This window comes from Myodes glareolus, chromosome 9 (genome assembly GCF_982192425.1).
Source record: "Myodes glareolus chromosome 9, mMyoGla1.1, whole genome shotgun sequence".
Lineage (NCBI taxonomy): Eukaryota > Metazoa > Chordata > Mammalia > Rodentia > Cricetidae > Myodes > Myodes glareolus.
Window position 1 is genome coordinate 53,634,930 of NC_142034.1, and position 25,838 is coordinate 53,660,767.

The following is a 25,838-nucleotide window of genomic DNA, read 5'->3' on the forward strand; positions in this document are numbered from 1 at the left end:
ACCACTTCATCTTGTAAAGACAAGTCAGGAGTGTTGACTCACATCTGACACTCTAACTCTCAGGGGGTTAGCATACTGAGTTCTGGGCCAGCCAGGGCAGAGTAAGACCCAGTCTCAAAACAATTCAAATCAGAAAAATAATGCAAAAAAAAAAGTTGGCACAAACCTATAATCCTAGCACTTGGGAGACAAAGGCAGGAGAACTCCAAGTTTAAGACCAGCCTGGGGTATACAGCAGTTCCAAAGCTAACCTAAGCCAATAATCAGACATTTCTTAGAGGGATGCTCAGAGTACTGGTTCAAAAGTTTAGCACAGTACTGAGTACAGCACCACATCCTTCCCGAAGGGTCGAGAACCTGGATGTCAACAACACATGGAAGTGAAGGGAATGAAGGTCAGCACCCACATCTCTGACAGGACTCTGGAGAGAGAAAGTCTGCAGGCCGACTCAGGGCTTCTGGAGAAACTGTCTAGTCCTAGGATGCTTATGTGTGATTGGGTGGACAGGTGACTATAGTCCTTGCTTACAGACTTAAACCAAATTGCAAGTTTGTCAGCAGAAGCCACACACTTCCTGCCATCTTTTGCCCTAAGTGACAACATGTTCTAAGTAGTCCAAATAGTATGTATTATCCTGTCTTAGGCACAGTTTGTAGATCAATGGAGTGAGGCCAGATTTCAAATCTGGACCCAGCCCTTAGGGTGAGTGATGGGGCAGACCAGACCAATATCTTGCTGATGCTCTTTCCTGCTATTAGTGGGGGATGTACCAAAGAGTTACATATACACTCATGTGTGTACATGTACATGTGGGTGCCCTGCAAGTGAATGTGAGTGTGTATGTAGGTCAGAGGTCAACATCAGTATCCTCCTTCCCTCTCTAACAGTTCTTCACCTTACTTTTTGAGACAGGGTCTGAAACTGAAACTAGAGCTCATGGATTTGGCTAATTGACCAATGAACTCCAGGAATCCATCTGCCTCAGCCCCTACCACTGGGGTTACAGATACGCGCCATCCTACCTGGCTTTTATATGGGTGCTGGGGATCCAAAGTCAGGTCCTCACAGTGGCCAGTGGCCACTTCACTGGCTGAACCACGTCTGCAAGTCTCCTCCCCTTGTTTTCACTGTCAAACCCTCACTTTTGGGGCCACAGAGATGGCCCAGAGGGTTACAGCACTCAATGTGCAGACGCAATGATGTCGGTTTGCAGCGGGCAGTAACTACTTAAAACGTTAGGCACCGACATGTGTGTCTGTAACCGCAGCATTGAGGGGAGGGGATAATACAAGTAGATAGTATCGGGAGCTTTTACCAGCCAGCTTAGCCCAAAATAACAAGCCTCTGGGCCGAGGATGTAAGGTGGAGAATGAAAAAAGGCATCCAACGTTTCCTAGCTTTCCAGGTTATGTGCACCCACACACTCACATGAACACACATGTATACACACACACACACACACACACACCTCAATTTCCCAAGGAACTGCTCTGTCACATGCCACTAAGGCTATGGCAGTTTGTCCTATCCTCCACGAACAATGGTGACATTCCTCCCCTTGTCTGGGTAACAGCTAAACACGCAGTCCTAGCCATGGTCTCTGTCATCATCCTTTAATCATTTTACACCACTTCAAATGCCACAGGCTTTAAAATTCCCCTCCTTCTGTCATTCTGTCGGAGAAAAATCGCTCAATGCCCTTGCTGCTGCTGCGGGAAGTCAGTCCTCCAATCCCTCTGCCTCTGACATCTGTCAGCCTGTGAACAGCTAGCATCTCAGCACACAGCAGCAGTCCACTGCTCAGGAGCCTAGACATATGCCCCACTGCAGCTCTCCTGGTGATGCTGGCTCCACAGCAGCAGACAAGAGCAGGAGGAAAGACACGTTCAAAGAACACACACAACCACTTGAGAGACACAAAAGAACATGCAAAATCATTTAAGAAAAAATACCTGTCAACTACCACCCAAAAAGAAGTCCCTTAAAGGTGTGCTGTGGTATGACTTCAATCAGTCACACTGCCTAGCCCCACAGTTTAAGAGATGCCGCAGTCTAAAACTTCCAGCCACTGGACAGTAGAGAGAAACTGTCTGATATATGAAGTGGGTCAACAACCAGAAGCAGTAATGCAAAAGGAAAGAGGTCAGCCTGGGGCCTGCTTGGCCCTTCCCAGCCACTTCTGTTCATGTTTTCTTCTTTGTGAGGAGCCGCAGTGCCAAGTCAGAAGGCTCTTCTGGAACACAACCAAGTTTGGACACAGACAAAGATGACTTAAAACTAGAGGCCCAAATTTTCTCTCAGATAATACTAACTTTATTTTAGAGTCATGGCTTGGTTAGATGCATCTAGAGCTTAGAGCTCTGCATTATCACAAGACAAGGTCGGATCTCAACACATCTCAGAAGATACTCTTTATCGTTGTTTTTGAGGCAGCGTCTCAGCATCCCAGGCTGCCTTGGAACTTTTGTTTCTTGAGGTAGGGTTTCTCTATTATGTAGCCCTGGCTAGGGTTAAAGGTGTGTGCTACAACACCCAGTTGATTTATGTTTATTTGTGTGTGTGTGCGCACATGCCCATACATGCATCATGGCACACATGTGGAAGTCAGAGGACAACCCAGGAGAGTCTGTTCTCTCCTTCCACCATGCGGGTTCTGAGGATCAAACCCTGGTTGCTGTCAGGCTGCAGTAACTGCCTTTACTCACCTGAGTCATCTCCTCTGGCCATGTCCACCATTTCTTCCTCCCCTGCCTCCACCAGATAGGGTTTCTCTGTGTAACTCTGGTTATCTGGAACTCATTATATAGACCAGGCTGCCCTCGATCCCACAGATTCGCCTGCCTCTATCTCCCAAGTGCCGGGATTAAAGGCATGAGCCACCATGGCCCAGCAGGTCTAGCATTTCTTGGGTTGTTTTTTTCTGTTTTGTTTTGTTTTTTTTTCCCCAAGACAAGATGTCTCTGTGAAACAACCCGGCTGTCCTGGAACTTGCTCTGTAGACCAGACTGGCCTCGAACTCACAGAGATTCCCCCTGCCTTTGCCTCCTGAGTACTGGGATTAAAAGCATGCGCCACCAATGCCCGTCATATTTCTTGAGTATTTTAAGCAAGCATTACACTAATAGCTTTCAGTTACTATACCATGCACTTACTTAACAAATATCTGAGCCCCACCATGTAAACTCTGCTCTAGGAACTGGGGACCCAGACAGAACAAAGCAAGTCAAAAGTCTAGCTAACAGTATGTTTTTATTTTTCTGGCACTAAGGATCCTAGAACTTCATGGATGCTAAAGAGACAACTACCACTGAGTTATACCCTGAGTCTAATCCACATTTTAGTCAAGACTGAAAGAAATCTATGTCAACTGTGCTAAGAATTATGAAAACAGAATTCCACAAAAAAAAAAAAGGAAAGAAAGGAAAACGCAGGGAAGAGAGTACTATTTATTAGCATCGTCCTGGGATGCTTCCCAATTCTTTTTTTTCTTCTTCTCAATTCTATGCTAGAAATTGAGCTAAATACTTACTGTGTGGAATTTCATTTCGTTTGAGTAACTCTGTTCAATGCTATTGACATTCCCACCACACAGGCAAGAAAATGGAACTTAGGGAAATAAGACTCTGCAGAGTCTGCAGGGAGGGAAGTGAGGACTAAAGACCAAGGTCTGTGTCTTCCAGGTGAGGAAACAGGGCCCAGAATTCAGGAAAGCAACTCCAGACTCACCGTCCTCCCCATCTACACTACCCCACCAAACTGCTGGACACACAGCCCAAGAAGTCAAGGGCAGTGTGTTCACTAAATAGCAGCTCCATCTGGCCTCCTTGCTAAGAGATTAGTGCAATTCAATCTTCCTCTAATATCAGACTGTTCCTCTCACTCCCAGCTGAAAAACCAAGCCTTATTTTTAAATAGGAGGAAGACGTCTCAGACTCACTACGGCTTCTCCCACCCTACCACAACCACCACCACCAGTACCAACTCTCTCCAGAAAATGGAAACAGAGTAAGGTGTGACTGAGCCAGCCGTCCAATGGGGCTGCAGCAGTTGTTGGAGGTGTGCTGAAAGGACTGGCAATTGAGAGAGAAGCCAGCAGCAAGGGACAGCGGCCTTTCCAGCCCTATTTTGAGAAAGCACGGCTCTACCTCAAGTCCTGGAGTACCAGAATGAGGGACAGCACCACAAGGAAGAGGTCACCCAGCTCTCTGTGTAGAGGAGGAGAGGAGAACCGGGGGGGGGGGGGGGGGGGGGGGGGGGGGAGGCTGACTTACTCAAGGAGGGAAGTTCTGAAGGGAAATGCCATACCCAAGGTCAGATGGCAATGACAGAATTGCTGGAAATCCCAAGTTGGGGGCCCAAGTTAAGTTACCAGAGAAGCCAAACGAGAAGCAAGCAGAGGACTGAGGTTCAAATCAAAGGTCACGGTCTGCACCTACCCACTGTGTCACAGTGTTTCAGTCACCACAGCCAGAGAACTTGTGGCTGGAGTTAATCAACAACTTCAGTTTGCAATTTCATTTCAAATCTAAGTACATTCACAGAGACTTCACTCAAAACCTGGATTTCCACCTTCCATTCCAATGCACTTGAGGACCGCAGTTTAAACACTGACTCCCAAAGCCTTAGATCTTTTCCCCACTGAAATACACACACACACACACACACACACACACAGAGAGAGAGAGAGAGAGAGAGAGAGAGAGAGAGAGAGAGAGAGAGAGAGTCAATGCTTAGTCTTGTTCTCCAGAAACTTATCTCCAGCAAGTCAGGTCTCATAACCCAACATTGCACCAAACAAATTATGACCTGAATGGCAAGGGAAAAAAAAAAAAAAAAAACTGTGTCACCTAGAGAAACCCAATTAACAACATGACTCTGCTCTCTTCAATTCTCTATCCCCTCCAGTCATATCCGGGGCGCTTGCGGACTGGCTGCCTTTTCCCTGGCTAATTCAAAAGTCAGGAGACAATGTGCTCAGGGCCCTTCTGAGAAGCTAAGCATGAGGTGGGAAATCCTGCTCTATCTACACCTCAGCCGGCCGGCGGGTTGGGAAAGCTCGCAGGGCACGGTATCCAAACAACACCTGGGAGCCAGTCTGGAGTGGTTCACCTTGAAATCACTACGCTGCCCTTAAGACAAAGCCGCCCGCTAAAGAAAAACGTACAGATGCTGCTGAATTGAAAATTCCGGAAGGAGAGAGAGAGAGAGAGAGAGAGAGGGAGAGAGAGAGAGAGAGTAAGCGCCCCACGTGGAACAATAATTGGGTTATTTGAAAGCATTCCTGATACGGTTGTTTCTTCTTAAACGGTTTCCTAATGAGCCCCCTTCCTCCAGGTCTCCTTTGCCTCCACCCTCACTGGTTTCCCCAATCTCTCACTACTGACCACAGGCAGCATGTGTTTTGTGTGTGTGCATGTATGTAAACATCGTCTTCCGGCCCGAGTTTCCGAGGGCATCATCGCTTCCCTTCCTCCCCCTGTGCACTTGTCTGTCCTCCCATTCCCACACGGCTGCAGAGTTAGTAATGTAATATTCAGGGACCCCGAGACCGGAAATGCCTGGCTCTGGAAAGCTGCACTTGAAACGGGAGAGAAGGGATCGAGAAACTGAACGTAGGATGGAGACGTAGGTGGAGTGAGGAGGTGAAATGCCGCCCAAGTTGCAATCCAGGGGTAGGCGAGGAAGAAAACGAGGGATGAGGGGGAGGTTGAGGCACTTGCAAAGTCAAGATTCCAGGAGCCGGAGGAGGTGGTGGTGGCAGGAGACGTGAGGACCGAGGAACGGTGAGGGGCCACAAAAAAGACTCTGCAGGTGATGCCGCACTGGATTTAGGGACCCTAGAGGTGACCCTCAAACGCATAGAAGGGTGGGGACTTCGATTCCAGCAGCAAGGTAGGGGTGGCAGGCAAGTGTGGGGGAGGGCAGCACAGGGTGGGGACCGAACTGGCTCCCAGAAGCTGCAGAGGGCGGGGCCCGTGCGGCGCGAGCTGGGGAGAGGGGCAGGGGTCGTGGGGGGGGGCGAGGCTGGGGGCGGCGCTCACCCGCAGGGCCGACAGGTCGATGTCGTCCAGGCTGCGGGCGGGGGCTGGGTCGCCCATGGCCGCCGCAGGGCCGCTCACGCTCCGGCTCGCTCACTTCGCTGCCGCCGTCGCCGCTTCTCCCCCATCGGGGGACCCGGGGGGCGGGCTCCACCGCGCCTGCCCCAAAGGCCGGGGAGAGGGAGGGCCAGCGGGAGGACCGACCCAGCGGCTGACAGGCGCTCTCGCCCGCGCGCCTGCAACCCGAGCCGCTGGCAGCCCTGCGCACGCGCGGAGCGGACCGTGACGCGAGCGCACCGGGCGCCCCCTCCCGCCCGGCGCCGACACCTGCGCGCAGGCGCACGAGAGCGGGCGGCGGGTGCGCGCCAGGCCGAGCCTCGCTGGAGCCCGGCGTGGAAGAAGCGCGCCCACCCGCTGGTGCGCGTGCGCACACACCTTCCCTTCCTTTTCCCCTTTTTATTATTATTATTATTACTTTTTGCCTCCTCTCCCCTGATTCCTCCCTTGATTTTTTTATTTGATTCCTTTCCTTCCCGTCTTTCTTTCGTGTGCCCGGCTGCCAATCAAACCACCCACCTCTCGATTTGCGGGGGAAGGGAGGCGGGACCCAACCCCCTCTATTACTAGGGGGTTGTTATGGTAACTCCCCACGCGAGGGCTGCTGGCCTCTAGATAGGACGGGCTGTCCACCCACCCAATTGCCATGGCAACAGTGGAGCCGCTGAGGGCGGGGCCTCTCCGTGAGAACTTGGCTGGAGAAACTACGTGGGAGGAAAGGAGGGGGTACTGTCTGCCCTTTACTCCCTTTCCTGGCTGGAGTGGGGATGTGGGGAGCGGATCTCAGCCCTAGGATAGGCACTCCGACTGCACACGCTTATCTTAACAGTGTTCTGCCGGAAGAGACTGGCGCTGGAGTTGCTAGTAGCAAAGCAGAAAGTATCCAAGCTCCAAGTTTCGTTCCAGCACCTTAGCTCTACTTCTGTTGACACAGCACCTCCAGCCGGTTAGTCTCACTAGATGGGTGCTGCAGTGTAATTGTATAGACAGTCACGGTCTGTCACTGACGCATGCGCTGTGTGACCTTGAGCAAGAGAGCTTGCCTCTCTCAAGCCTTTTCTTTCTCTATGGAGTCGAGGGGAGAAGGTTCTGCGTGTCTCAAAATCTCCTCCAACATTAATACTCCTTCTGAAAATCCCCATTTCCAAGTCTTAATATAAACATCGCTTAGGTGAGTTTGAATTCTCTGGAGCCGTCCTGTACGTTTGGATGCTCAGACAGTCTTGCTCTGGATACCCTCCTGACTCGTTTACCGTGTGCCCCATATTCAAGCCCCAACCCTTTCTCTTCCGTCCCCCCCCACCCCGTTACTCTCGTCCGCCCACAGGACCTCCCTGCCTGGCACACTCAAGTCAATTCTTCATATCCAGAAGTGATTTTCTTAAAACTTAAATCTGACATCATTCTCCTGTTTAAAGCGGTTTTCTGGACCCCACCACTCAAGAAGCTGTGGCAAGAGGATTGCATTTCTATTGGCCTGGGTAATCTGAGAAGGAAGTGAGTGAGCCCGCCCTTTGCTTCCCGCTGCCCTGTGGGCAGCGGTATCAAAGACTTTCAAAATTCTGCCCGTGTCTTTGACCTTATGCATCTTTTATTTATTTATTTATTTTGGGCTTATGTTTTGCTAAGCCACACTTAAGCTTGTTCCAGCTGTTCTGAAGTATACTCTGCTTGAAGCTCCCGGAACCCGACATCTCTTCCCTGTCTCTGCACTTGGTTTTCTTTCCCTTGGAGTATTCTCGGACTTCCAGTTGGGCCGGCTAGTTTTATGTCAACTTGACACAAGTTAGAGCCATTTGGAAAGAGGGAACCTCAACTGAGCAAACGCCCCCACCAGACTGGGCTGTGAGTAAGCCTGGGAAGCGTTTTCCTTGACTGTTGATTGATTTAGGAAGTCCCAGCCCACTAGGAGTGGTACCGCCTGGGCCTGGGTTGTGTAAGAGCAGGTGGAGCCAGCCAATAAGCAGCACTCCTCCATGGCCTCTGCATCAGCTCCAGCCTCCAGGCTCCTGCCCTGACTTCCCTCAGTAATGAGGTGACCTAAGCATTGTAAACTGAAGCAGACCCTTTTCTCCCCTAGTTGCTTTGGTCATGGTGTTTTATCACAGATAGAAGCCCATGAGACACCAGCCCTTGCCGCTCTCACTGGCCTTTGCTTTGCGATCCCTGTTGGAATCGCCTCTTTATGAACGTTCTTGTATGAAACTCTGTTATGTGTATTTGTGCGTGTGATACGGTGCACATACGGAAGTCAAAGGACTACTTTTGTGTGGAGGTCTCCTTCTACCACGTTGGTCCTGGGGGTCTAATTCAGGTCACCAGGCAGGCCTGATGAGACAGGCATCTTGCTGGCCCTGAAGCCTTTCTTGATTTGGTGAGTTTGGCTCTTGTTTTAGCTGCCTTAGGCCTTTGGTAATGTTTGATAACTGAATTTTAAGTGACTCTAAGCAGAGATGATGTCAGTGTTGTCCAGCTCAGGGTCTGGCACCTTCAAATGCTTTGCGAATGCTAAGATGAATCAAGGCTTCTGTTGTTTACTAGGCAACGACAGTAGTTCAAGGTCGAGACCATTGTCTAGTAGGGGAAACTAAATCTGAAGTACTGCTATAGGCAAGACCCTAACTTCTCTGAAACCAGTCATAATTACCTGTAAAATAGACGTTAGGAAAAACTTCTAACAGCAGTGCTCTGGAGGCTGAGGCCAGAGGATTCCTGCAAATCCAAGGCCAGCCTGAGCTAGAGAGTCAGCCTGTGCTATATGAGGGCTTGCTTAAGAAACAAACAAAAACCAAGGTGTGGTTCACACCTCTAATCCCAGAACGTGGGAGGCAAAAGCAGGAGGATCCCAGCAAGTTCAGGGCCAGCCTGGTCTACACAGTGAATTTCAAGTCAGTCAGTGAGATTCTGTCCAGAATGAATTAAATAATAGAGGCACTTGGCATATACTCAATAAATTTGTTGATACTGGACTCATGAAGTATTGATAAAGATAGTTAATAAACAAATGAACAAGTCAGCATCTGGGGATGGGATAAATGGCTAACCTTCGCCTTTCGAGGTCATGCAATGGAGTGGGAAAGGGAAAGGGCAAAACCGGTGGCAGCCGATTCTTGTTCGTTCAGAGACAGGGTGGCTGCCTTGCTTTCCTCCCCTACACTATGTTAGCCTTCTGTCAGGAACCTGGACTACAGCCGGACTTGTTCATTCCTGCAATCCCTGCCCGCAGGAGGTTGAGGCACGAGGATCAGGAATTAGAGGCCAGCCTGAGCTGTGCAGCAAGACCCTGTCGTCGCTGGGCATGAAGTAGAGGCAGGATTGCTGCAGCCTTGCTGGTCTTCGCGGTGAGAGAGACCGTTTTCAGACACTCCATGGCTAAGAACTTGAAGGCTGCTATCTGAAATAAGAAGCCAGTCTATCCCCAGGCCCAGCTTGGGGTGCTGCTGCCCCCACCTTACAGTTAAGGAATGGTCCCCCAGGGAAGGAGATATTTAAGTGCTGACAATGAGACTAATTAATACATTGGGTGCTAATTAGTACCTGGAATTTCTGTGTGTGGGAGGCGGATTTCTCAGAGATTAGTGTTTCGTGTATGTGTGTTTGTGTATTTGTTTGGAGGTACACAGGTGTGTTTGTGTGTGTAGACGTGTACAGTGGAGAGTGGAGGTCAAGGTTAGTGGTCTTTTTGAGGGGAGGGGTTCGAGAGAGGGATCTGTATAGTTCTGGATGTCCTGGAACTCACTCTGCAGATCAGGCTAACCTTGAACTCAAGAGATCTGCCTGCTTCTGACTCTCAAAGATGTGAGCCACCACCACCTGGCTTGGAACTCTCTACTTTAAAAAATTTAGTTCATTTTTAAAATTAATCAATTTATTGTGTATGTGCACACAGGAATGCCATGGCCTGGGTGTGGAGGTCAGAGGACAGTTTTCAGGAATCTGTTCTCTCCTTCCACCATGTGGGTCTTGGGGGTCAAACTCAAGTCATCAGACTTGATAGCAAGCACCTTGAGAGGACTGAAGGGCTACTCTCAGAGAGAATGGGCCCGCAACCCAAAGCCTTCACCCCACATCGGTACCCACCCCCCATACACCCTCGGTGAAGCCTTCCTAAATCCTTCATGCCTCTGAGTTTCTTTGTGCTTCTGTGGCTACCTGTGCTCAACATTTTCTAACTGCAAAATACCTCAGACATATGAAGTTATGAATATATGTGTGTGCGTGCACGTGTGCACACACAGGGACACAGAGTTTGGTCCTCATCTTCCTTCAGGAAGTAGGTGAATGAACTTGAGAGCTGCTGCTAAGAAGCACAGATATGCGAACAGAAGAAACAAAAATCGAGGCAGAGAGGTGGGGGCAGGTGTCCTATGCAGGCAGGGAGAGCCTGTGATGACACATATCACTGCCAAGAAGAGGCATGGGCCCTTTCTACACTTTTATTTATGAAATGTTTGATGAACCGATACAAAGTTAGTGTCTGTCAGCAGGCTGGTGGAGGCAGTTACGGTGTCTTCCCCATCACCGTTGGTGGGGACTGCAGTCAAAAGTGGCTCCGTTCTCCCTCCATCTTGGCAGCGATGGACTGGGAGAGAGGCCCTGGAGCACATAGGGGTTCAAGGGCAGGAGGAAGAGTGAGATGAGGAAGACCCAGGACAGGAGCTCCTTTTCCTGGAATAAAAGGCCTGACCTCAGGCCTCCTAGTAAGAGTTAGGCTTCTATGAGCAGTGGTTTGAACTAGGTCGTGGGAGGACAAACCTCTCCAGAATGCTCTCTTGCTTCCCCACGCCAAGCTTGGGAGTGCTCCCGTGGGTTACTTCTCAAGTAAAGGTCCTCTGTGATTCTCTAGTATTCCCTAGAGATGTCCTCCCTAGGGATCAGAGGGCACTGACCTCGGAACTCAGGGTTTGTGGCAAGGATCAGGCACTGTGGAGCCCGGCGGCTGTGGCTGCTGCCAGGCTGAAGCCTCAGCTATGTCCACACTTCTAAAGGGATCATGCCCTCCTTGCTCCCCAGCGGGGGCAACAGGGACTCATCCTCCAGAAACTTGAGGGGGAAGTGAACTAGATGGCCCTGGATGTGGCTGAGTTCAGACTGGGCCAAAGAAGGGCTGACCATGGCCAAGGGCTCCACAGCCACGTACTCCCGGAGAGACCGCAGGGAACGAGTGGCATTGGACGGCAGGCAGCGGAAGATCTAGGGTAGAAGAGCAGACATGGGAGCCAATTGAGATTAGGGGGTTAGGAGTCTGAGCTGTCTGGGCTGGACTCCTCATTCCCTACACCACCTCTCGGCACCCCTGGACTACTGACTCCTAATAGAAAATGCTCCCCAGAGGCATCGCCTTTCTGCACAGGATAACCCATCGATTCCTCATGCCAGACCTTCCCCAGCTTCTACCTGCTCATAGATGTTGGCATTGTTCTCGGCTGTTTCTTGCCACAGCTGGAAGAAGTCATCACAGACGGGGTCTCGGAGATCCAGGTCTGGCCGGGCATTTGCCCCAAGAATTACACTAGGGAAGAATGGTACCAATGGGCCAAATTAAGTTCCTTAGGAAACCTCAACACTTGGTACTTTCAAACAGATGTGATAAATGGTAAGAATACGTGTTAGTCCACCTAGTGGGGCTTTGATTGATCTTTCTTTACTTTGATGTTTTTAAAAAAACAATTACTTTAGCTGGGCATAGTAACTTTGAAGGCAGAGGCCGGAGGATCAAGAGTTCATGGTCAGCCTATGCTACGTAGCAACTTCCTGTATATGTGTGTTCCTAATTTGTTGACACATAACTGGATTAGTCTGGTAAATCTGGTACCAGCTCTAGGAAACCCTCACAGCTAGCTCAAAGGGCAGCCCCTCCCATTGCCCCCACATCCATCTGCACTCCTACCTGAAACAGTGCTTCCGCAAACTCAAGGCAAACCTGCCTGCCTGGTACTCCACCCCGTCCATGAGGGACGCCTCCATTTCTGTATCCTCAATCAGTATGGCTAGCTCACTGTCCCGCTTCCCCAGCAAGCTCCTGTCGTTGATGTTCGCAGAACCTGGGATGAGTTCAAGGGCACACTGTGTCTACTTGGGCCCAGGAGGGCCTCCCCAGCACCTCATCCCCTTTAACCAGAGCACTAGCCTGAAGCCCCTCACTGTGAGCTTCACTGCAGACTCTGTGTCACCCTCTGACCCTCCCAGCCCCTCTCTTGACCGAGGACCGGGGGTAGCACTGACCAATGATGACTGTCCTGTCATCTGCAATGAGCAGCTTGCTGTGGATATAGATGAGCTCAGAGACCAGGTGTCCGCCCAGCTCTCCATGTGTGCGAAGCCCACAGATGGACATGTAATCCCGCCACGCTGTCCCCACTGTACACGAGAGAGGTGGGGGAGGGGCAGCGAAGTGAGAGGCGTCTGCTGTGAGTGGATGGGACTCCATCCTACCTCTCAGTCCCAGCAGTGAAAAGCCACCTGCAGGCTGAAGAGCGTGCAAGAATGACAGTGTCCTTCCCCAATTCCCAGGACTCCAGCTACCCAAGCTGCCTCCCTGTCGGGGGTCCAGGGCTTGAGCCCCCAGCACTCACTGGCTGCTTTGAGACGGTGTAAGATTGAATATTCCCCACGACACAGGGTCCTGAGAGGAAAGAAAGGGTGAGGGAGGCAGAGCTGAAGGAGGAGGAAGGGAAGAGCTGAGAGAGGCAGGGAGGGATCAGGACAGGGTGGAAAGGACACTAGTGTGATGGGGCCATGAAGGGGAAGTCTCACTGTGGGGAAGTCACCTGTAAGTGAAGTGCAGAATGGCCTGGATTGAGTTACCACCCCCTGTGGAGATGTCACCCTCAAAGCCTGGGAGCAAAGGCAAAAGCACGTAGACTCGGAAACACTGCCCCTGTCTGGGAGACAACAGTCAGAGGTGGGATGATCCCCAAAACGCATTCAACCCCTACACCTGGGCTTCCGCGATACCCCATCTCTGCCTTACTTGTGGGCTTTCAGGATTCTGTCCACAATCTCATCGCCCACCTTGTTCAGAACGGTACGCCCATCCGAGCAGCTAATAAAGAACTGATTCTGGGGAAAGGATCAGAGAGACATCAGCATCCTGGCCTTGACCTCTGGCCCCAGTCCAATGTCCCAGCCAGGTCAGCCCTCAAAGACTGATCCTCCTGGTGTCCCCAGGCCCTCCACTGGGACATCCTGCCATCTTCTCCCTCCACTTCTGCCTCAGTCAGACCTCAATGTACAGAAAGTGCTGGCTCTCTCTGATGGTATGTAGGTAGGCATTGAGGATGGAGTTCTCCAAAGTCCCTGCTGACCATCGGTCCACAGACCTCAAGACCTATGGTATGGTGAATAGAATGTGGTTTGTAAGACCAGGAGAGGAGAAACTGGGCATGGTGCTGGGGTGGGGTGGGGGCTCAGCTCTCAGGGAGAGGAGGGGTGCTGCGGGCTAATGAGAGGGAGGGAAGGGGCTGGCTGATCAGGATTGTCACCTGCACAGTGGTGCACTGCCCGCCTGGGATGGTGAAAGGGAGATGGTTCGCAGTGCTGGTGGACTTGGGCAGCAGGTAGGGGTATGTGGGTATCTTGTACTTGGCCTTGGTGGTCTGCCATGAAGGAACAGCAGAGTCAGCAGAAGGTGGTGATAGGCCGAACCTGGCTTTTCCCTCCCTCCCTTGGGTCCCTCTGGAGTCAGCACCTTCGTGAAGTTCCAGCGCTGGATGAAGTGGCGGGCAAGGTCCCGGGCAGCTGCGCCATGTACAACCACTCCGATATCCCTCCATGGCATCCTGGGTGTGGTCTCTCTGTCAATAAAATCTGGAAGTCCCAGGAGAGTTAAGGGAGAAGTTAGGGCTGGTGTGTTGGGATTACTTGGAACAGGAGTGTGCTGGCTTGTCAACTTGACTCAAGCTAGAGTCATCAGAGAGGAGGGAACCTCGATTGAGATAATGCCTCTGTAAGATTGGGCAAGCCTGTAGGGCATTTTCCTATTAGTGATTGATGTAGAAGGGCCCAGCCCATTGTGGTCCTGGGCTGGTGGTCCTGAGTTCTATAAGAAAGCAGGCTGAGCAAGCAATGGGGAGCAAGCCAATGAGCAGCACCTCTCCGTGGCCTCTATAGTATCTCCTGCCTCCAGGTTCCTGCCATGCTTGAGTTCCTGTCCTGACTTCCTTTGATGATGAACAATGATATTGAAGTGTAAGCCAAATAAACCCTTTCCTCCCCAAGTTGCTTTTTGTCACGGTATTTTATCTCAGCAACAGTAACCCTGACTAAGACGAGGAGGAAAAGGGAGATGTAGAGAAGGAACCTTCCAGAGGGAAGGCCGCACTGTTTGTGACTCATTTCACCTCATGCTCAGTCCCAGTACCAGCTTCTGCCCCAGCTGTCAGCTCCTGGAGGCCTTGGGGGAGAAGCCTCACCTTCGAAAGGCCGATCCAGCTGCACCCAGTCCTTGGCAATGAGATTGCTGTAGTCCTTCCCCAGCCAAAAGAGTCGGTTATGCGACAGGTCTGGGGTGGCTGCAGGGTCTGCACCTGCTGTGGGCGTCTGTAGGAAGAATACACCACATCCAGGCAAAGTGAGGTCATGGCGCCAGGCCAAAGAGAAGACAGGTGCACTGCAACAGAGGCTGCTCCCCTAGCCTCCCCCATCAGCTGCAGTCCGAGTCCGAGTCAGACGTGTGTGTGTGTGTGTGTGTGTGTGTGTCCCCATCCCTGGCTGGCCTCAAACTTAAAATCCTCCTGCCTGACATCCCTATAATCTCAGCAATCTGGAAGCTGAGATGGGGGGATGACAGATTTTTGGATAGCTTGAGCTATATAGTTAGACCCTGTCCCAGAAACAACAACATAGCTTTCTGGAGTGTCTGAAAGGCTGAGGAAGTCTGCAGGTCGGCAGTGCTGGGAAGGATGTAAACATAGAGTACCTGGGCTTAGGGGAGCCCAGGCCAATTACCTGTGAATCTGTAGATTCAGAGGGGTCCCCAAGGTCAGTCAGTCGGTACTGCACATCATCCCAGCGGCCATAGGCAAGGTCCAGCCCACCCAAAAAGGCCACTACTTGGTCTACCACCAGAAGCTTCTCATGATGGGCCCACAATGTCACAAGGTCTGGGTGGCGCATCACCTAGAGTCGGGTGGAGGAGTAGATGGGGGAGGGTTTAGGTGAGAGGACGGGGCAGGAGAAGACGGAGGACGAGACATTTCAGGGAGAAGAAGGGTTGAGAGGAAGGGAAGTGGCTGTGGTGTAGGAAGGGACTCAGGCCTGAACATCACCTTTATGTTGGGGTGCAGCAGCATCAGCACCCTCTTGCTATAGCCACTGTTGATGCCTAAGGCCAGTTCCACTTCCTTAAACAGCAGTATGGATATTCGGACACCTTCTTCCTGGTAGTAAGTGGGAAAACCAAATCCTAGTGCCTCTCCCCAGTGGCCCCATCTGACTCCCATGCTCAGGATTCCTGTATGTCCCTCCGCCCTTCCTGGATGCTCTCCCTCGTGTGCCTGTCATGGTGCTTGCAGCAGAAGGCTCGCCCACTCATCTATCCAGCTACCTTTCATAACCTAGCCAGCCATCGCCCCAACTATCTGCTCATCATCTGAACTCCTGTCTGCCATCGTCCTAATCGCCTCCACCTTCCCACATCATAGTCTTCCATTCATCTTCCTGGTCTTTTTTCCCCCTGTTTGAGACACAGACTTTAGTCCAAGCTGGTACAATATCCAGTTTACAGCCAAGGCTGACCTTCAGCTTATCTCCCTCTCCCAAGTGCTGGAATTCCAGGTGGGTGCCACCACACCCGTTTTCTTTTCTACCATCTACCCGCTCTCTCCCCATCATCCATGTGTCCTTTCTCTTGTCAGCATTCACATCGACGTTCACAAATGCCAGATGTGGTGGTGTGCACCTTTAATCCCAGCACTGATGAGGCAGAGGCAGGCGGATCTCTCCAAGTTTGCCAGCCTGGTCTATATGGAGAGTTCCAAGCCAGCCAAGGCTGTATAATGAGGCCCTGTTTTAAAAACAAAGCACTCACAAACGCTTGATGCATTCCAGGTGTCACGTTTTTGTGCTGGGAGGTAGGGTGCTGCCCAGCAAAGAGACACAGCCAGCACAAAAAGGGTCGTAGTAGTGGGAACCTAATCTATACGAGTATCCTGAAGAGGGAACCGGGAGGTGACAGCTGACAAACACTGAGCCAGGACGGGGACAGTTCCTGGTCCTGAAGCCTCAGACTCCCAACCTTCTCCTTGGAAGACTCCTGCTGAAGTCCTTCCAATTAACTCCCACCCACAGCCAACCCACTCCTCACCGCCTTCCTCTTGAGCATAATGTCCAGTCTCCAGTCCTCTGAATGGGCTGGACGCTTCAGGTAAATCTCAGGACTCAACCTGGAAGTCAGGGCAGGGGGTAAGGAGCAAGCTAAGCTGAAGACAGCCCTCTGCCACCTCTGTTCAGGTCCAGGCACAGCTCTGCCCCCACCCCTCATGCCCCTTTATCCTTTGCACCTGACCTCACTCACCACCAGTCCGTGATGAAAATTTCCTCCCGAGCTCGCAGGATGGCGTCTGCCACAGCAGCAAAGTAACCTGCCCCATTCACAAACCTGGGGGGAGGCCAAGCCAAGGAGGTCAGGGGAGTCAGAAGCCAGAAAGTTCTGGAGAGTGAAGACCGGAGGATAGTCATGGGTCAGAGGTGACGGCAGGGTCAGAGATCAGGAATGATCAGAGAGGTTAGATCGTATCAAATACATTGAGTGGGATTAATCAGTGTGATGTGCTGGTGTGAGCTAAGTAAAAATGACAAAACATGATCAATTAAAGAAGATCGCAAGGATGAATTCATCACACATTAAACAGCTCCAGCAAAACAATAGGAAGCAAATGAAAGGAAAAACATAGAAGCTGAAGAGTGAGCAAACAATCAGAGCTGACAGTTCACAGCACACATTAAGATGGTTGGTCAGTCATAGGGCAAAACACTCAGTTCCCTAATTAACAAGAAATTAGGGCAGGGTGGCGCACAGACCTGTAATCCCAGGCTGAGGCCAGAGGATGACCGAAAGTTTGAAATGTCACATACACAATAAATTCAAATTAAATAAGTAGTTCTGGCTGTCCTTGAATTTACTCTGTGGACCAGGCTGGCTTCCAACTCACAGACTGGATGGCCTCTGCCTCCCAAGCACTGGGACTAAAGGCGTGCACTGCCACGCCTGGCTTTTTAAAGGAAACAGTGCCTTCTGCCAGGCGTGGTGCTTTGTGTCTATAACCTCAGCTTTCAGCAGGGTAGGGCAGGAAGACCTGTCTCAACCAAACCAAACCAAACCAAACCAAACCACGAAAGACACTCACTCATCTGTAACAGTATCAGTGTGTAAGAAGCGGGTATTCTCACCGACCACAGGAACCGGTTATTGACCTTTTTGAGACAGGATCTTACTGTAGTCCAGGCCGGCCTTGAAGTTTTGACTCTCAGTTCTTTGTACATGCCAGTGTTCTACTGTTGAGCTACATCCAGCCAACATAAACCTCAAATTTTTTCAAATACATACTCTTTAATGCCATTACATATATATGGGGATTTTGTTTTCGTTTTTTTGTTATGTTTTTTGATAGGATCTCACTCTGCAGCCTGCTAGTCTGAAACCATCTATGTAGACGAGGCTGGACTTGAACTTGGAGATACACTGCCTCTGCCTCCCTAGTGCAGGATTAAAGGTGTATGACATCATACCTAGCCTCTTTATTTTAAAAATTCTTATTTATTTATTTATTGGTTTTTTTTGAGACAGGGTTTCTCTGTGTAACAGTTCTAACTGTCCTGGAACTAGCTTGTAGACTAAGCTGGCCTCAAACTCACAGAGATCTGCCTGTCTCTGCCTCCCGAGCTGGGATCAAAGGTGTGCCACCACTGCCCAGCAAAAAAAAAAAAAAAATCAATCAATAAATAAAAATTGTTACATTGATTTATTTGGGGGGTGAGGGGCAGGGTGAAGGCCAGGGACATTCAGGGAGTCAGTACTCTTACACTGTGTGAATCCCAGGGATCAAACTCAGCTTGTCAAGCTTGGCAAAGTGCCTTTACCTGCTGAGCCATTTCGACAGCCAGTAATTGTATTTCTAGGAATACATATTCTAAAGATTATGTTTATGGGGGATGTTATCTTAAAGACAGAAAGAAAAGAATAACCTGTGGGGGCTGGAGAGATGGCTCAGAGGTTAAGAGCATTGCCTGCTCTTCCAAAGGTCCTGAGTTCAATTCCCAGCAACCACATGGTGGCTCACAACCATCTGTAATGGGGTCTGGTGCCCTCTTCTGGCCTGCAGGCATACACACAGACAGAATATTGTATACATAATAAATAAATAAATAAAAAAAAAAAAAAAAAAAAAGAATAACCTGTGTCCAGTCTTTTCAAAGACTTTATTTAATTTTAAGTGCACTGGTGTTTTGTTTGTATTCATGTCCGTGTGGGGGAGTTGGGTCTCCTGGAATTGCATTACAGACAGTTGTGAGCTGCCGCGTGGGTGCTGAGAATTAACCTGGGTCCTCTGGAAGAGCAGCCAGTGCTCTAAACCACTGACTCACCTCTCCAGCCCGTAAATGTCCGATCTTTGAATGGAAGAAAACTGAGACTAAAATAGAGCTGACAATCCCATTTACGTTAAAGTAAAAAGTAACATATGCACATGCGTATAAGAATATGCAGGTGATGCTAGAGAACACAAAACTGTTGCCAAGGTTACTTCTGGAAGGAGAAATGCAACTGACTGGAGGGGGGCTACAAAACAATGGGGTGAGGCAGAGAGTGACAATTACAACTGTTTTGTATCTGTTTTTATTTCAAGATAGTGTCTTACCCTGACTGGTCTAGTACTGTGTAGTCCAGGATAGTGTCTTACCCTGACTGGTCTAGTACTGTGTAGTCCAGGATAGTGTCTTACCCTGACTGGCCTAGTACTGTGTAGTCCAGGATAGTGTCTTACCCTGACTGGCCTAGTACTGTGTAGTCCTGCATGTATGTATGCACACCATGTGTGTGCTTGACTTTTATTACTTATACGTTACTGGACTTTTTCCCCTAAGTGCTGGGACCAAGTTCAGGATCTCCCTGGTGATAGGCAAATGGTCTCCCACTGAGCTACACCCTTTCATTTGACTCCTCAGTCTAGGAGGGTGGCCAGGAACAGCCTTGACTCCAACTGCCTGCATGCAAATCCCAGGTCCACTGTCACTGTATGAGCCTGGGTAAGTTACCCAGCATGTTCTTGTCTCCAGTCCTTCATGTGTAGAACTGAGATAACAACTGTGCTTGCCTAGTAAGAGTTCAGAGGATGCAACAGGTTAACACGTGAACCATGCTTCATTCCTGGCACACAAAAAGCTCTACATAAACAGTGAGTAGTACTAATGTGTTAAAAATAAACCAGGGGGAGAAATGGCTCAGTGGCTAAGAGCACTGGCTGCTCTTCCAGAGGACCTAGGTTCGATTCTCAGCACCCTCATGGCAGCTTCTAACAGTTTTTGTCTTGGTTTGGTTCTGGGTTGTTTCAAGACGGTTTTTCTGGGTAGCCTTGGCTATCCTGGAACTTGCTCTGTAGATCAGGGTGGCCTCGAACTCATAGAAATCCTCCTGCCTCTGCCTGGTTTGCAACAGTGTTTAACTCCAGTTCCAGGGGAATACAATGTCCTCATCTGGTCTCCATGGACACCAAGCATGCATGTGATACACAGACATACATGCAAAATGCATATTTTAGAGCCCAGCATATGTCTATTATTCCAGCACTGAGGAGGTAGACAGAGGCAGATCCTGAGAGTTTGCTTGCTAACCATTACAGTTAAATTAGTTAAGTTCTAGGTTCAGAGATCCTAGCTCAAAAAAGATGAAATGACTGGAGTTAGAGAGAGATCTCAGCAGTTAAGAGAGCTTACTGCTCTTGCAGAGGACCCAGGTTTGGTTCCCAGCACCCACCCACACGGCAGTTCACACCATCTGTAACTCCAGTTCCAAGGGATCTGACACCCCTCTTTCTGGTACCATTGGGCACCAAGCACACACATGGTGTGCATACATACATGCAGATAAAACATTCACACACATAAAAATAAGCAAATAGACAAACAAGTAAAAACTAAGGTGACGACCCAGGCAGTGGTGGCGCACACCTTTAATCCTAGCACTTGGGAGGCAGAGGCAGGTGGATCTCTGTGAGTCTGAGCCAGCTTGTTCTACAAGAGCTAGGTCCAGGACAGGTTTGAAAGCCACAGAGAAACCCTGTCTCGAAAAACCAAACCAAACCAAACCAAACCAAACAAAACAAAACAAAATAACCTAAGGTGATGAGTAACTCAGGAAAATCTCAGTTGTCCTCGGCCTTCACATGCACACACACACACACATGTTCATGCACACCTGCACACACTAACATGTACACCATACACACATACACAAAAAAACAATAAAAGGAGAAGGAAACAGGATGCTGGGCTCAATGGATTACGGGGCTTGCTGTGTGAGCATGATGGGCTGAGCTCAGGTCTTCAGCACCAAAATAAGAAAGCCAGGAAGTGCAGAACATGCCCGTAAGTCCAGTGCCAGGGCAGGGCTAGAGACTGGCAGATCTCACGGGCTTGCTGCCCAGTCAGTCTAGCCAGATCGGTAAGCTCCAGACGCTGTTTCAAAATTAAAATGGAGGTGCTTGAGACACGTGCAATGGCTAAGAGCGCTTGTTCTTGCAGAAGACCCAAGTTCGATGCCCAGCACCCATATGGTGGTTCACAGCTTTCCAAAACTCCAGATCCAGGGGATCCAATGCTTTTTTCTGGCCTCTAGGGCATTGCATGCCTGTGGTGTATGTGGCATGCATGTATGCCAGCTATACATGCACATGAAACACGCACACACAAAATAATAAATGTTTTTAAAATGGAGATTGATAGACGATGACACCAAAGATCAATCTCTGACTTTTACACACACACACACACACAAGTGCATATACAAGTAGCTTTATCTTGGTGGTAGAATGCTTGCCTAGCACTTATGGCATCCCAGGTTTAATCCCCAATCCTGCAAAAGTAAGGCAATAAATAAAAAAAATTAAACCTCAACACCACCGCTAAGAAAAATTTCCTCTCATGCCCACTTTTGCCTATGAAGAAGGTCAATCAACCTCCTGGCTCAGCATGCTAGACTCTGCGAGATCTGGGGCGACGGACTCACCAGGTCTTTTCTGGCTGCACCTCCTACTCCTCAACTGAAATTAGTCTCCTCTTCATCAGCACACAGCCACCTTCATCAGCTCACGTCCAACTCCTGTGCCCTGACTGGACCACTCTCTCCACTGTATCTTACTAAAGGACCCTCAGCGCTATGCCTTCTGCTATGCCTTCCGGAAGCGGGTTCTGACATCCTCGCTGGGACAGTGCTCCCCTCTGTGCACTACATCTATCACCCTGTGGTGAGTTCATATAGCTATATAATTAGATCACCTCCTCCCCTAAACCAGAGAGGCCTGTGTCTTATTGTCACTACCGGATGGAGCACATAGCAAGTGCTTAAGATTTAAATGCTCATTAAGTATTTAAGGGATAGAACAAATCAAACAGATTTGGGAGCTCCCTGTGGTTAAAATACTCATAGGGATCAGGGAGGTAAGAGGCCAAGTTAAAAGATCAAGCAAAGGCAGACAAATCAATGTGGTTAAGGGGGTTAAGGGGGCCGGGTGGTGGTGGACGCCTTTAATCCCAGCACTCGGGACGCAGAGGCAGGTGGATCTCTGTGAGTTCAAGGCCATCCTGGTACAGAGTGAGTTCTAGGACAGGATCCAAAGCTACACAGAGAAACCATGTCTCAAAAAAAAAAAATAGAGGTAAAGGGGTCAGAGAGGTGAGAGATATAAAAGTAGGGACATGAGGTCAGAGGAGATAAGAGGGAGGATCATGAACTCAGAGAATAGCAAAGGCGGAAAGAAAGCCACACAGAAGCTCAGAAAGGACATCAGGGTCTCACCACCGAGCCAAGGTGCCGGGCCGAGGCGGGGCATAGCTGTCATGTCGATGTAGCTGTAGGAAATCTCTGCCTGGACCCTGTGCCAGCTCTGTAATCTCCTGGCCCCACCAACGTGCCTGCCGGTAGCTGCCGCATTTGAGAATCAGGGACCTGGACAGAAACAAGATGCTTTACCACTAATCCTTCTCCTTCATCCTACAGTCTTGTCCAGAGACACCCCCACTCTGGCTGCTACCATCTCTTAATTTCCCCGGTAGCCCCTAAGCTGGAGTCCACAGACATACTGAACCCAACTCCTAGGTGGGTTTCCAGAGACCAGTACTGTATCAGACACTCATTTGACAATAACACTGTTGAATGAGCAAATGGAGTTTAGCTTCCTTCCTTCCTTCCCTCCCTCCCTCCCTCCCCCTTCCCTCTCTCCCTTCTCTTAAGTCAGAGTTTCACTATAGAGCTCTACAGAGCCAATCTTCCCAAGGGCTGGGATTCCAGGTGTCCACTATAATGTAGATTTCTTTAAAAGAAGTTTTTGTTGGGTTATGGTGGCGCACACCTTTAATCCCAGCTGTGCACATGTGTGTGAAGACGCCCACAGCGTCCAGGGAGGCCTCACCTGTGGGAGGTGTCGATCCTCACCCCATACCGTGCCTCTGTGCTCCTCTTCCCCACCTGCACCTCAAAGCCAGGGTCGAAAAGCTGAACAAAGGAGATGGTGCCGGTCTCTAGGCGCATGTACAACAGGAAAGAGTCCTTCACCACCAGCCACCTGGAGGGGAAGGGCTGCGTCTACTGTCCAGGTCCTCTAGATCTCCCTCTTTACCTGCCCCACTGATCCCTGCTCAGCTCCAGTCCTCACCTCTTGGACCATCGATAACAAACTTGGTCCCGGCCACAGCAGGTGAAGCCAGGAACTCGATGCCCGCCTGAGCGCTTCCGGATCACCCCTTCCCTATGGGGACAATCGTGAGAGTTGGGGACTCCAGGCACTTGGATCACATGTTTTCCAAGCAGGGAGATGGGGAGTGGTCCCTGCAGAAGGCTGGGAGAGGGGTTCCCACACTCACAGTCCTTTGGAGCCAAGGTCTGGGATAAAGGAGAGTTGACTGACTTCTAAAAATTCTGTCTGCAGAGGAAGAAATAATAAGCTCAGGGGGACACTTGGCTTTCAGCCCCTCAGCCCTACTAATTCTTCCCCTTTGTTCCCCGGGGACCTCATGATCCTCATCTTCTTAAAGAAAGAAAGAAAGAAAGAAAGAAAGAAAGAAAGAAAGAAAGAAAGAAAGAAAGAAAGAAAGAAAGAAAGAGAAGGAAGGAAGAAAGCCAGCCCCAGGCATCCTAGGACATGATGGCACAGGCCTTTACTCCCAGCACTTGGGAAGCAGAGGCAGGTAGATCTCTGTCACTTCGAGGCCAGCCTGGTCTAAAGAGTTAGTTCTAGGCTAGCCAGGGTTACACAGTAAGACCCTGTCAAAAAAAAAAAAAAAAAAAAAGGACGGGGTGAAGAGAGAAGAGAGACAGACACACCCAGGTATCCAGACCCTGGACCCTGGACTTACCATGGCATGGTAATTTCGATAGAAAGACATGGTCAGGAGGCGGTTGAGGTAATTTTCCAGGTATTTCTGAACGGGGTTGGGAAAGAAGCAAATGTAAGGCAGAGCCTTGTGCACACTCCACACCTTGCTATAGGACCTGGTGTTCAGTCATACCTGCTTGCTGGCTGTGTGTCTGGTGGAGCCCTCAGAACCTCCTCGGGGTAGGGAGGGAATGGCCTCATTGGCGGCTTCTCGGGCTGGAGAATAGGCCACAGCGAAGCTAGAGAGGAGATGAGGGAAGGCTCAGGGAAGAACTGGCAGGCTAGATCCCTGAAACACTGGAGTCGGCCTTGGAGTGGGAGAAAGGCTGGCAAAAGAAAGGGTCTCTCTCTGTCCTGGGAATGGAGACAAGTGGGGTGGGGTGTTGCCAAGGACATTTTGGGCATCCAGCCTGGCTGAAATGTTGGCACAGTACGATGGACAAAGAGAACCAGCAGGGAAAGTTTCCTGGGAACCAGGGTCCAGCACAGAGCGGCAGGAGGAAAGGTTACGGTAGGTGGTAGGTTGGGGCTGAGACAGGCAGACAGGAACGAAGGGGGTGAGGACTAGGTTTGCCTTTCACAGAAAGCCACCAAGTCCCACTCACCGAGCCAGAGGGAGCAGACTCATCAAGACTTTGTGTCTCTGGAGGTCCCGATGGAGCTCCTGAAAGTGTCGGAATTTCTTCTTGGTTGTCCAGCTAAAGTCACCATGAGTCAGGCGGACAGAATATAGAGTACAGGTTCCCACCTGGGGGTATGAAAATCCAAAAGTCATGTCCTCCAGGTCTTCCGGTCCAATCCACTCTGGCCAGGCCGCCCTCTCCCACCCTCCCTAGTATCAGCCCAACCACCTTGGATCCACTGGTGTATCTTTCAGTGCCCACCACCTGGGCTGTAACCGGGACCCCAGGGGCGAACACCAAGGGGTGCACTTTCAGAGGCTGAAGGTCGTAGATGGCCAGAAAGGGATGCATTCGGTCAGCTGGGAGGAAAGAAAAGCCCAAGGGTGTAGCTTTCAGGAGGCCCCAGATCCCGATCCTCCCCTCCGTGGGGACCATCTCCTTGTGTACCTGGATCCTCTCCCTCCCGCAGAGTGTCAACCTCATCTGGCTCCATGTGCAACTGGCTGGAGTCCAGGTAGTCCCCGTAAGGGAAGAGGTTCTCCTGGGTTGCAGTCATTCTAGGAATAGGAGGAAGCCTCAGGAAGGAACTCGCCCATACAGAAACACCCCTTCCCGTCCTTACGCCTCCAGTCCTCACCCATTTCATTCAGCAGATTCCCAACTTCTATAGTTAGAGACCGACGCCCCTCTAGCCTCTACTCCCTGCAACCCTCAGCCCTTCCCGCAACCAGGGCCCAGCAGCCCCGCCTCTCATCTGTATCCAGGGTTCAAGAAGTACCTAGCCAAGCTGGGATGGCCTCGAACTGGGGTGAGGTAAATCCAAGGGAGGAATCCCGGTGACAGCGGGACTCAAAGTCAGCGCGGACGGACTGGAAGCGAGGGTCCCGGCGGGAATGAGGAAGTTACGACGTGCTCCCCGCCCAGGAGAGAAATCCCGAAATCTGGGTGTGCGTCTGAGTCAGAAGGCCGGAGCAGATCCAGCCGGACCCCGATCTCAGCCGCGCCACGTCCCCGGCCCCTCACCCTGCCTGCGGGCGCCGGCACCCGCGCGGGTTCGCAGGCACGGGGAGTAGAACACAGCGAGGAAGCCCACACCCCAGAGGGCCGGGGCGGGACCGGGGCTCAGCGCCTGCCCTCGGGGGCGGGACGGCCCCCCGGCCTCACCCCCGCGGGTGTCGCGTCAGCCACGTCCCGCCCCTGCCACCCTCCGCCCGCCTACTCCCGGGCCGCCCACTCCCTAGGGCCATCCACTCCCTCTGGATGCCCTCGGGGCACCTGCCTGGCAAGGTCCAGCTCCCCCAGTGTGCGACCCACCCTGCGCACATTCCTCTACTGCGCGCGCGCGCGCGCGGCTTGTGTGGTCTCCAACGCTGCCTGGAATCAGGGCGGAACCGGCCTGTGTGGCAGGACCTGCCGGTGTCCCCTTGCTGAGGCCGGAACAGATAGCATTAGTTGATGGGAGGTAATAGGAGAATTAAAAACCAGAAGGCTGGTGACGACAAGTTCGTTGCTGTGTGAGAGATCACATTCT

General features: G+C 50.8%; 2 protein-coding genes and 1 long non-coding RNA gene across 14 annotated transcripts in view; 1 reads left to right on the forward strand and 2 right to left on the reverse strand.

The window, feature by feature from the left end:
• The window catches only part of Mink1 (misshapen like kinase 1), a 56,062-nt gene extending 49,798 nt beyond the window's left edge, over window positions 1-6,264 (reverse strand). For all 11 annotated transcript variants that reach the window (XM_087910394.1, XM_087910396.1, XM_087910395.1 and 8 more), the window contains exon 1: window positions 6,043-6,264. In XM_087910394.1, coding sequence (XP_087766520.1) covers window positions 6,043-6,099 — 57 coding nt within the window. In that variant the 5' untranslated portion in view covers window positions 6,100-6,264. The remainder of the gene's footprint in view (window positions 1-6,042) is intronic.
• Window positions 6,265-6,391: 127 nt separating this feature from the next.
• Window positions 6,392-7,659, forward strand: LOC146892972 (uncharacterized). Its single transcript, XR_015003653.2, has 2 exons — window positions 6,392-7,267; window positions 7,424-7,659. It is a non-coding gene; the product is annotated as an uncharacterized LOC146892972 (long non-coding RNA).
• Window positions 7,660-10,518: 2,859 nt separating this feature from the next.
• On the reverse strand, window positions 10,519-25,419 carry Pld2 (phospholipase D2). Of its 2 annotated transcripts, XM_048448534.3 has the most exons (25): window positions 25,086-25,416; window positions 24,755-24,864; window positions 24,536-24,666; window positions 24,290-24,432; window positions 23,818-23,923; window positions 23,665-23,730; window positions 23,173-23,231; window positions 22,965-23,057; window positions 22,722-22,874; window positions 22,109-22,258; window positions 16,613-16,696; window positions 16,403-16,481; window positions 15,366-15,476; window positions 15,046-15,216; window positions 14,511-14,637; window positions 13,787-13,905; window positions 13,581-13,694; window positions 13,322-13,426; window positions 13,070-13,158; window positions 12,867-12,980; window positions 12,672-12,721; window positions 12,322-12,456; window positions 11,987-12,140; window positions 11,494-11,608; window positions 10,519-11,289 (listed from the first exon to the last, which is right to left on the reverse strand). In XM_048448534.3, the coding sequence occupies exons 2-25, from the start codon at window positions 24,861-24,863 to the stop codon at window positions 11,065-11,067; spliced, it is 2,802 nt and encodes a 933-aa protein (XP_048304491.1). In that variant the 5' UTR covers window position 24,864; window positions 25,086-25,416; the 3' UTR covers window positions 10,519-11,064. The 2 variants fall into 2 exon arrangements, with proteins under 2 accessions (XP_048304491.1, XP_085551333.1); XM_085695207.2 differs by lacking the exons at window positions 10,519-11,289; window positions 11,987-12,140 and having other exon boundaries at window positions 25,086-25,419.
• Between the last annotated feature and the right edge of the window lie 419 nt (window positions 25,420-25,838).